This window comes from Sinohyriopsis cumingii, chromosome 11 (genome assembly GCF_028554795.1).
Source record: "Sinohyriopsis cumingii isolate HCF-2022 chromosome 11, ASM2855479v2, whole genome shotgun sequence".
Classification (NCBI taxonomy): Eukaryota; Metazoa; Mollusca; class Bivalvia; order Unionida; family Unionidae; genus Sinohyriopsis; species Sinohyriopsis cumingii.
Window position 1 is genome coordinate 102,914,147 of NC_142971.1, and position 12,745 is coordinate 102,926,891.

At 36.8% G+C, this 12,745-nt stretch overlaps 1 protein-coding gene across 1 annotated transcript in view; it reads right to left on the reverse strand.

The window, feature by feature from the left end:
• Positions 1-345: 345 nt before the first annotated feature.
• LOC149789186 (uncharacterized) overlaps positions 346-12,745 on the reverse strand; it is a 28,925-nt gene continuing 16,525 nt past the window's right edge. Inside the window, exons 5-6 of the mRNA XM_089975331.1 lie at positions 6,794-6,932; positions 346-3,687 (exon numbers count right to left, since the gene is read on the reverse strand). Of these exons, the coding sequence (XP_089831457.1) occupies positions 3,514-3,687; positions 6,794-6,932 (313 nt within the window). The 3' untranslated portion in view covers positions 346-3,513. The remainder of the gene's footprint in view (positions 3,688-6,793; positions 6,933-12,745) is intronic.

Sequence of the window (12,745 nt, forward strand, 5' to 3'; positions counted from 1 at the left end):
GGTCATGTCAGTTCAGTGCCTGGCAATTTGCATGACTCGTTTCGAACTTATTATAAAACGTTAATACATGAAGGCTACCTTGTGATGCTTGGAGTTTGTTTTCGGACATTTTTAATGCGCCTCCTCAATGACTATTTAAATGTATACTAGAAGTCTACAGTCTTGACACATTTTAAGGTTTGTTCATCCAGATAGAGAGAGGGGGAAGGGAGAAAGACAGATGAAGCAGTGGAAGAAACATGATATAGGCTTAAGCATGGAAATAAACGTTTGAACATCACTAGTAAGTGCAAATATATTTCATAATGTGAAAATAAAGTAATTTGAACAGAGAAAGATTTACAATAAATTTCAGGTTTTTTATTTTAGATTAATTTATCAAGAATAAATATTTAACTATATCGGACATATGTCTCATAATAAAATGTATATATTTTAAATAGGGTACAGGTGTTGACATCATGTGCAATGATTGTAAAAATGTCTGAAAATATGCTAAGAATTGACTGTGGCGTTAAAAGCGAATACATAGGTGCAGATAAACTTCGAGTCAACGGCCAATTGCTCCCCTGAAAAATGCCGATTCTACACCTTATGTAACTAAGCCATGTAGCAAGCACGTAGCACAAAACCAACAATTTAATCATTTGCATTGGATTAATAGATTTCGTGTCTGCCAAAATAAACACATTAACTTTTCTTAATGCTCTCACTGATATGTATTATATGTACAAGCACATAAACGGCTCCTATGGAAATCTTTTAATATCATATAAAAATAATTTTTAAAAACTTGAAATTTGGCGAAAAATCCCTAAATTTCAATTTAAAAGAGCCCAAAATTTCGACTATTAAGGACACAGAAAAATATTATAAATTCAAAATTATGAGAAAAATCTCCAGATTTTGAGTATTTTTCCCTCGAAATATCCAGAGTTTCTCCAAATTTCAAGTTGTTTGTATTTTATCTGTGACATTAATAGTCAAGTTTTGGTATTATTTTTTCCGTGACCTTAAGAGGCTTCTGTGTCCTCTTGTTATACAACGATTTAAGATGCGGATTAAAAATGTTATGCAACTGTTTACAATGATGATAAGTGGGCGTGTTTAAGAAAAGGTACATAAAAACAGAAATACATCTGTCTACAATGGCTCGAACCAATATGGCTATCCACAAACAGTTGCCAGTTTGAAGTATAGATTTGAAAAGTGAACGCAACATTTGAATTAAAAACATGTATTCTCTGATCCAGAGAATAGTTTTGTTGACAATCGAAAATACGACAGTGGTAACAAGAATGTGTAACCCCTATCACTATAATCAGAAACTGTCATATAAAGACTCAAAGACAGTCAATGAAAAAATTGTATAGTGGATAGTAGCACGATCAACGGTTGTCAATAAAGAATTGCCTAGTGCATAGTGGCCTACTCAATGGCTGTCAATAAATAGTTGCCTAGTGGAAAAACCACACTCAACGACTGTCAATAAAGAATTGCATAATGAAAAGTAGCACACTCAACTGCTGTCAATAAAGAATTGCCTAGTGGAAAGAAGCACATTTAAAGGATGTCAATAAAGAATTGCATAGTGGAAAGTAGCACACTCAACGTATGAAAATACTGCTACTTTGAATATCGTTTCATGTTTTGATGCGTTGCCAAATAAACGTTGTCTTGAAAGATACTGTCGGAATACATCACTATGCACATACACAAACATTCACAAAAATAACATAAATACTCAGATAAAAAGAACTACAGTATCCAATGCCACACGCTCTCCTCGTTTGATTGAGTGTTAATGTCTTGTACTTGACTAGAGTGGAAATTAATTAATGTAAGTGACAGAAGTTTTAACCTTGCATAATTATGCTAATTTATCCACCGTATTGTATCAGTTTCACTCATTGCTAAGTATCACAGACGTTCTTACGAGACAATAAAGTTATCTAATTTTTTCTGCCATTTGCGACATGCAGCAGTTAATGAAACAATATTTCGTCGTTTCAGGCTTATCAATGATAACATTGTCTCAGAGAAGCTCAAACCTAGGATCAATACTTTAAGTTCACCAACGGTCTGATCTTTATGATCAATTAAATTTGTTTAAATTTCATTTTAATTTATCAATTTATAGACTTGTTCACCCCAATTCAATAACAACCCCATCTTGAGCTGAAATCATTCAAATAAGAATGTCAATACCTTTATAACTTTTGCTCTAGTTAAGATTACACAGAATGAATAAGGTTTATTTCTAGCATAGGTCATGCATTCATTCATCGTGGCAATGGCATTACATTTCAAGTAGTGCTAGATACGACAGTTAAATAAATTGTTGAAATTTACCATGTGAACATTTAACGAATGATTAACCTTCAGTTTTCAATTTGTACATTTACAGTTCTGCTGATGTATTTGTTCGCATAAACTTTACAAGCTTATAGCCTGATTCTGGGATTTATCTGCAGAATATTACAAATTAAATCAATAAAAATGGACGCTTGCAGAAAAAAATGTCGGAAAAATGGGGATATAACTCAAGCTATATCATATAAGCGGCTTGGTTTAAACTACTGAAATGATGGCAAGCGTCGGAGAGATTAAGCGTAATTGTATGTACACGTCCATGGTACTTCTTTCTTTTGGAGAAGGTCTATTCTAATGAGGAGATTAATCTGGTGAAAGCGTTAAAAAAAATCACCAAAATCAACAGCTGATGAATTGTATGCAAAGTACATTATATTTTATGTGTAAATATATCTTTAACCGGTATAAGGAGAAACCGAAGTACCGAAGATAACTAATTTTAAGCGAACAATAACGAGAAAAAGAACAATATCGGACATCTTCATGTAGAACGGATAGTATTTTGATACGAACTGTTAGAATTATACCGAAAAAAGTAGAAGAAAAACTATCTTGATTCTCATGAATATTTTCTCATGTTAAAAGCAATACAACAACACATTTTTACTAATCCTGTCAAGCAAAAACTTGAAGTAGTTAAAATCACATAATATGACGCGGAAAATCTAGTTGTTATTTGATCATAACACTAGAAATGAACAGATTATGCATTCAGGTGACTTTCTTCTGTACTTTCTTATTTGCAAACAAGCACCAAAATTTAATTTTTCTGTTTCTTTCTTCAGAGGCGTTATTTGTTTATTTTTTTAAAACCTATTTCAGTTATAATACTTGAAGCTCATATTTCAAGTAACCTAAATTATCGATGTACCATATTCAATTTCTCTTTTACACTATAAATCTGGCTTTAAGGTTTAAATCCCTAATCACTGACCTTTATTTAATCAACAATCAACACATCTTTCACCAACAAAAACAATTCAAATTTGCTTTTTTATACGTAATATTTAACACGTTTGATTTCTCCATATGCAATAATTATGTCTGGAATGTCATTCTTATTCATCCGATTCACTTCCTTCTTGGTTATAATGCAAAGCAATGTGCATAACTAAATTGAGAAGGCGTCCTGATTCGGTGTCAGGAGATTGCTCGTAGTCTAATGATACAGGAAATAAAAAGAACGATGATAAATGTATTTGTCTCAAAGCTGGGTCGCAGAGAGCTACTTGAATCACTATTGCCGTATGTTTTACTTTCCACATTTTTCTCGTCTGCAAAAGATTTGATCTGACCATGCTGAGGTGTTACTGTCTGCAAAATAATAATAATAATAATAATAATAATAATAATAATAATAATAATTATTATTATTATTATTATTATTATTATAATCACAGTATCATTCGTACAGCACAGCACCGCAAATGATATCAGTGTATGTAGCAAAGTGATTGTCATGCGAGTATTTCAAAATGTAGATTAAGTCAGAGAAGTTGCTTCGCGTAGGACTGATTTCAAGGTCATGTATACTTATATACAGAGCAGTGCCATCATTCATACATGCTGAACAGGAATGGTCTATGTACATGCAATCAATCATGTTGGAAAAGGAGTTATGGAAGAGTCCATTTTCGATACAGTACTGATCAGTTCTGCTAGACGTTGCAAGCAACCAGTTAAAAACACATCTCTACACATTGGACAGATCATATCTATCATAAATAGATATTAAGTGGAAATTTAAAGTAGTTTCGAGAAACTTATATTATGCTGATAGTATATGTTTACCTGTGGATCGCGATGGCTCCCATTAACAGCTCATACCTGCATCGACAATTGACAATGGACTGTTACAAAACTCCAAGTCTAATATGTCGGATTTCACGTACACAGATCACTCTTTTTCAGCATGTATCGAACGAGTGGTATTGCTTTGTACGTCGATAGAAAGGGCGTTAAAATCATTTTTGGGCAAAATAAATTGTATTTACATTCTGAAACGCTCACAAGAAACTTCACCTAGCTACAGAAGCGGCCCACATCCACAATGCTGAGCTAAACAAACTGTAAAGGAGACAACGTGGGAACATGAGGAAACTAGCACCCTGTCAGAAACTACTGCTAGATTTCTTAATGAACGCAGTATGTATATTTCATTTATATTGTTTGTTAGAATTTATCCATGATCATATGTTACGTGTATCTTTACATTGTACACGACCTTTGTCCAAAATCAAGTTCATAGTGTACCTGACCGGTGACATTTATTTTGTGAACAATATAATACATAGCTAATTTTTCTCTATGATTATAGATTAAATATTCTGATCGTTATTAAGGTAAAGGAACACGTTTACATTTATAGGATATTAGTTTTTCACTTGTAATTTCCTAAATTTGTTGACAATTTTGAATGTTTAGGAAGGAAACTGACCTACACCCTGGCTAAATTTTTGTGTCTTAGCTTTTATATAGTCTTGTTTACTTTAAAAATTAACTCTTTTTAACATCCGAAGCAGAATCGTTCTTATTGTCATGTTCAGTTTTTATTTTGGGTAGACTTATTTAATCAAATTATTATTCACTGGAATTATAAAGTGCCCAATAATATTCTTGGTCTAAAATAGTAACTTGGATTTATAGTGAATTCAGACAATGACATTTCGGCTTATATTACTGTGATACATCAAAGGACTGTTAACACATCACCACATTCCAGTTCATTAACACACTGAATATTGGAACTTATTTGTTTACCAAAGGGGTTTAACTGGAACTTGTAACGTTTTGACATGCTCTAGAACTTTTAGGACTATTTGGGATTTAATTCACAGTGCTGTAAGTTCCTTTTAAGTTTTTATTTTGTATTCAGAGGAAATAAATTATTTGTTGAATTGTGCCAAACTTGTTGCTTTTCGCTTTTATCTGTTACTTAGTTTAACACCATATATACTATAATCCCGTCATTAATGGGAAATTAAAATACATATCGAACCCTTCATAGGAATATTTTTAATTCACCTCTAGACTCCACTGGTGTCAAACAAATCATTAAATATTCTGACGTTGAACATATGTATTAAAGCAATAGTGCGACTCAATCACAGCAGACGCTCCGGCGGCCTATTGGTTAGAGCGTCCGCCTCGGATGCGCGAGGTCGCGGGTTCGAACCCTTGCCGAGTCTAACCAAAGACTAAAAAAAATGGTACCAACAGTTGCTTCGCTAGGCGCTCAGCATTAAGAGGTTAGTCTTAGGACTGGTCTGGATTGTGTCAGGATAATGTGTCTGACTGGGAAATCAAATTTACACGTATGTGACATGATGCCTCACTGCTAGACATTATTATAAACTGACATACTGCAGACATCGTAGTGATATGACTAAAAAATTGTTAAAGCAACGTTAAAAATCCAAATCACACACACACATACACACACACACACACACACACACACACACACACACACACACACACACACACACACACACACACACAAACACACACACACACATCATTACAACATATATAGATTTCGTTTAAAAGGCGTTAAGCGAACGGAGTGTCAGAATGGCTGACATTAAAAAGCTTTCCAAAGAAATACTTTCAAACTGAAATACTTAATTGCATAGATATGACCTAGATAAACAGAAGCACATCATATGGTTTTGAAACTGTCTACACAAAACAAAATGAATGAAGTATACAATCTGTGTATGCTTAATTAGTACCCAATATGAAATACTGTGTTCATGGTCCATGTGCTATTTGTATTTGCGTGTCCGTTAAGAGCTTTGTTAGAATTTAGTGATTATTTGTTGATTATGGAGAGTCTGTCTTGGGGAAAATATTTCTCAACTAGAAAAATTATCCAATTTCTAAGAGCAGATGTCATGATATACAGTATTCACGAAACTTAATGACAACATGGGTTAATTTCTTAACATAGGGAAATCTCTGCGTATTTGTTTTAGTAAATTGAGGTAGGAATTATTCTTTGTATTAGGTGTTTGGAAAGTGATCTGTAATGCATGGCGACAAGCTTTACGAACGAGTCATTACAGATGTGAAACAACGGAAAAACGATGCAAGTGCAAAATTAGAGTTACGCGATGCGTGGTTATTTTGGAGATTAGATTAAAAAAAAAGTACTACATAATTTTCGAGCTTAATGTAATTTCAGTTGACAACGACTTTTGTCTTGAGGTCATCAGAAATAGAGGAAATCATTGAATATCAAGCCGCGCTCAGACAAGTGTCTGATGAGCTAGGTATGAAACCCCAATGCATATTTGAATAATTGCTAAACACATGTACGATTTGGCAAACGAACGGAAAGTAAAATATCAAGACTAAAGTTCGATCAGGTATTATATGAATTACCTCTTATTATACTTATTGGGATAACGTATCTTACCTGTATCGCAATATGTAAATCACAGTGATTACTTTTACGTATCATCGGATTAATTAAGAATTCAACAAGATCAGCTGCTTTCTGTCCACAGCCCTGTGCAATGTTTAGTCTGATGCACTCCTTTGTTTTCCGAAGTTTGCTTTCAATGAAAAGAAGAAATACAACGAATTAATATTAAATATCAGCACTTTGCAAAAAGCAATAAGGATATTTCATTCGAATGTCATAAATTACCTTAATATGTATACTGGGAATGGTCTTCATTTCTCATTTGATGTGGTAGTATCACCATGATCGTTTTACATTTGTTGTTACTTATCTGAGTTAAAGCCTCTATACCCATGACTTTACCCTTCCGTCGCATGCAAGTGCGTAATTTCAGTAAATGAAATGGTGAGGAACTTGTGTCGAGCCTATCGCAATTCTAATCCGCGGTAGCCGAAAGTGAAGTTATTACTCGACTAGGTCAGTGCGCTGGGAAACTGATCAAATTACACTAGCAGACAGTTGTTCAATTTTACTGGCTGTAAATCAATCACCTTTTTGGTCACTAACGATTCGGTTAAATATCAGGGCGTTGAGTAGCCGGTGGTTTTCAATTTCCTCCAACATAGTCTCAAACTCTGCTATCCTAATTATTGTATCCTCGATAGCCATCGACTACAGTTTGGCAACTGTACTGAGAAGATTTGTGCTACTGCAATACTTTCTGAATAAATACGTACTCGGTGATGTGCTCGTATCAAAATTATGTTACCAGTATCGTCCACGACACTAGTTACTATTGATTTAGCCTGATAGAGATTCCAATTGGCTTTGCAATGTTGCCGTAATCGTGATTACCACCACATTAAGACCAACGGTGGTTGCCGCTGCGATTCCGTAAATTGCATCTACAATCACACACATTACGTTTATATTTGATAAGCAACGTGATACCTTGCTTATCCGCTCGATTTTTTTTCTCACTCTGGTAACATTTAGAGCATATCATAGTTCTTCACTTAATAATGTGTCCGCTTAGTATACTTGTTCAACAGGCAGACCCTGTCCAGAATCGTCACGTCCAGGTCAACAAGCAGAAGTATTCAACCAAGTACTCTACTTTACTGGTACATCTGTCATACAGTTATAGAAAGCTCATCCTGAAGAATATTTAAGCCTCAAGCGATTGTATGTTACGACGGCGTAAGGCAACATGTATATAGATACAAACCAATCATGCCACTGAATGGTGTCTGAAATGATCGTTATCGTCTTCGTCAAAACATTGTTACCCGAACAAGTGCGCTCTTGTTGAATACCAGTCGAGATCTTGCTCGTATTGGTGATGTTAACGTTCGTGCAACATACTCAACGGGGAATGCAACCGGGGTGGATTTGTCGGTGAACTCCTCTACATCATTGTAGAAACAATCCTTGAGTGTTTCGTGCCTGGCTGTGCATTATTTGTCTGGGAGTTTCACGTGGTAATGCTATAACTCCAATCTCTCCTCTAGCTGGTACTGGCATGTTAGAGTGGCAAAAACTGTCCGTTTCTATTTGGTACTCAACAAGATTATATTTGAGCGCATATGAGGGTCTTTTAACACCATTCTGACGCAAATATTAGTCAGCAAGTGGAAGGAGCATGCTATCGATGCTGCTATGATGGTCTAGTCGTTAGCGCGTCCACCTCGGATGCGGAAGGTCTCGGGTTCGAACCCCGGCCGAGTCACACCAAAGACTGATAAAAATGATACTAACAGCTGCCTCGCTAGGCACTCAGCATTAAGAGGTTAGTTTTAGGACTGGATGGCTTGGTGTCAGGATAATGTGTCTGGGTGGGACAACATGCTACATGTCTGCAGCTTGATGCCCCAGTGCTAGACATCACTATAAACTGCCACACTGAAGACATCATAGTGATATGCCTGAAAAAATTGTTAAAGCTACGTTAAAATCCATATCACACATGATATCGATGCCAGCGTCCGCTGTCAACGGGCCTTATACTGCGTCCATTAGAATACATCACATGTATGTAATGCTAAATTTAATCTTAAACAAGAACACCAAAACAACAACAACAACAAAACACGGTTAAGTAGCCCTCCGGAAAGTAGCTGAACGCTTCAAACGGAATTTCATTTTTAGCCATCAACGATACTGATGTATGTATGAAAGTTTTTGATAGACCAGTGTCGGGTTCGATACGTAGTATTACTCGCATTTCAGCCTGATTATCTAACAATGCCTTTGCATTTGATTCCATCCACTATAACCGGATATGATAAAGAAACACGATCTCGACTCGCGCACTTTTAAGATATGTGGTTTAGGTTTATCAAAGCCATCGACATCATTTAAACAAGCCTAAAACATTTTATTAATATCATGTTTTGTATTATAATATTTGTTTGTGTCTCTACTTTGCTTGAAGACAGTGATTTTATGTTTGTAAATAAGTTACTAAACGTAACGGTGGTGGCACCTTTGCGATATTTGCATCCATGTACTGTTTCATATTTGATTTGGCAGTATTGACGTAGTCTTTGAAAAACGTAACCGACACACCAGAGTTTTTGAGACACCAATTTCGGCCACACTTTTTTCGACTTTGCAATATCCAGTAAATCAAGATTGGTTAATGGTCGCGTGGCCTCTTGCAAGATGTAGCGGGTAGTCGAGAACCTCTGCCTGAGGATATTCTGCGAGTTTCCTCTGATAAGCTTTACGATGCCTTTTCTTTTTGTTTCTCGTTTACTACATGACCTACGGCCTCCGATCGCCTTTTTCAAAGCCATCCCAAATCCCGCTCCGACTGCACCTAACGCAACCGCTTTTGCAACCGCAGGAGCCTCAGCTGCTAATAGGCGCAAAGAATGGAAATATTTCACCGGGCGTTTTTGAATCTGTATCACGCCTGACTTGAAAAACTTTAATGTCACCGATGTGCTCTTTTATTTAGCCACTTGAGTATGGTTAAATTATGTTTGGGTCAACAATAGGGAGTCATTTCCAGTTAACTGTGTCGAATTTTCTTAGAGAGAAAATTCACATTTCTCCTTCTGTGCCGGGTTTTAGATTTGTAGAGAGGGGTGTCTAATTTCGATTTGTAATCTGGTGGTTCTCGTTGTGGAAGTTTTGCAAGCACCTTTCCGAAAATCCTCTTGCATGTCCTGTAACCTTTTCTGAATTTAAGCTGATTGTGTTGGCTCTCGCGTGACGAGACAAGTCATGTCGGTGGTAGTTTCGGCGACTTTCTTCGCTTCTGCCATAGTTTTCGCAGTCTTGGCCACAGTTTCCTTTTGCTGATTTTATCAGCGGCGCAAACGTTTGTTCGAAACTTGCTGTGAGGTTTTTCCGTGCAGATTGTCGAGACTGTAACATCTTTGACACATTTGCCTGCATCCGTGTAATCACGAATAAGGTTCTGTTGATCGAGTGCAGCATTGCGACATCTGTCAGAAGACTCTGCTTTAGCTTCGCTGGCAGACTTCGCAATTTTATATGTTTATTACAGTTGTCAAGTTGTTTTATCCAAATCAACTCGATATTGTATGTAAATTCTGATCAAGTCAATAGCGAATAAACTATACTGGCCCTGTGTGGTCTCAGCAAACATATGCAGAAACTCATCCCACGAGTAGCTGGTGGCACACTAAGTCCAATGAATGTCTGCAAGGCCATGCGCGTCTATGCTCGAAATATCATTATGTTTCAGTTATCTTGGATTACTTCAGACACGTGTTAGTATCGTTGTGTGACATATTTCGTCTGTGTTTCGTGTCGGTTTCGGCAAATATACCAATCAAAATAATATTAAATAACCCTTGTTATACTTTTTACTATGCCTTGCACATATTAAAATGCATGTCACTGTTTGAGGCTTCACTTTTTATCTGCAACAACAAATATGTAGTAGCCTTGCCTGTAATCTTTATTAGCACCGTTTAACACTCGTGCCAACTGCAATCAACATTTGTATTCATATTTCTCATGTTCCAGTTTGTTTCAAGGCTGTCAGTCTATCAAGAAGCCAAGATTGGATCCTGAATCATTACAGTGTCATCAAATAGTGTCAAAGAGTGATTGACCCAAAAGGACAAAGGTCCGTTCAGACAATAGATAAATCCGAGGTACCCGACACACAACCTACCAGTTTTGTGCACATCTCTTCACATGAAGATCAACTGCTGTATAAACCGCTTGAGCGAATGGCATACAAAAGCATCGTTGTGTCACTGCCAACAGAAGAACCTGATCTTCCACACCTGACTTTGCATTCACTGGAAGTTTCCACATGAGCCCGTCGCAAGTTGCTCACAACTGCTTCCATTAATTCCATCGGCGCCAGTTTCACATAGTCACTGTGTCTGCGGTAGAGTAGTAACTGAGACTTGTTACAGTTGAGGGACCACTGACTTGACATTACTAAAGTCAATATTAAACACAACTGTCTGGTTTGTCGATCTCTCATTTATTATTTAAGGCAATAGTCTAGAATATCTGATGATAAATATAACAGTCGGTGAGCCAGTTATGGTTTCTCTAGTCTCTTCAAAACTTCAGTTCAACAACACTTCCACTGACTTGAACAAAACACCACATCCTGTCTCTTTCTATCTCCAACTTTCGTATCTTATCCTTGTACAGGCATTTAATTTCTATGAGAGAACCTTCTGCGAGCATCGACAATATCAGCCTTTCCCAATGGGTCAATGGGTGTCACGCACCAAGAGAGTTAGTTACACATTACAACTTTGTGAGCCGACTTTATGTAAAGAAACAAAAGAACTCTGCCCCAGAATTGTTCAAAGGCGGATTGTTATAACTGGAGTCGTGCACGCCCGTGATAGATGCTTTTTTTTCGAAATCAGTGACAGATGGTCAATGTTCACACTCATCGGGATACATCAGTTTCAACTCTGCAACCCAGTTCGCAGATATAGCTTTCGTTCTTCGAACCCCTAATGAACTATGAAGACCACAACGGTTGTCTATGGTCACATTGTCAATATTTAGATGTTTTTACTATATGGATTGCCGTGGAACACTGAGGTCAATGGATCACCTTATAGTCAACCTCAAAATTTTATTCCAGACTGATAATAAATAATGCATATGCAAAATCCCTGATTACTACAATATCCCCCAAGAGCCATATTCTCATCCAGTTACTTCGTCGTCTGCTATTTGATCCATGAGACGAAACATACTGTTCGGAGGAAGCTGATATGTTGTCCATCCCAATATCCAAAAGAGTTTTTGAAGATCTAAATCATACTGCCATTCAGACTATATGCTTGAATGAACGGTCTTAAAGTTTTAAACAAATAGTTGCTCGGACAATAATCAAGCATGTTACCACCTAATTTCTTTGTAAGTACCTTAAATGATAAACGGGGGGCCCCGAGTGGCCGAGTGGTCTAAAGCGATATCCGTTACGGATCACTGCCATCTCACCTCTGTCTGCGTGGGTTAGAGTCTCGGATTCAGCCAATGTGGGTATGTGAGAAAGCTTGCCATTAGCTTCTCGTGGGTAGGTGGTTCTTTCCGGGGTTTTCCCGGGTTCTTCCTCCACCATTAATACTGGCCGCCACGTATAGCCTATCGTGTCCTGAAAAATGGCGTTAAATCATACAACAACAACAACAACAACAAATCATAAACGCATATCATATGGACATCGTTTCTATTAATGAATGGAACACCAGTAATGATAAAATGTCAAGCTACAAAATTAAGTTCAATTTTTAGGTCTTAACCTTCAAGTTATAAACCACATTCCTTTCGCACAGGAAATGCGCGTGCAGCACTGCTTGATTTGGTGCGATGAAGAGGCCATTCGCATTATGGACAGTTGGAGCTGAATACAGTTAAAGTTATAATCGACTTCCAGCCTTACATTTATAATCTTTGGATTTCAATGTTATCATGGTCCTAATGAAATACCAATAGTGCTCGCAC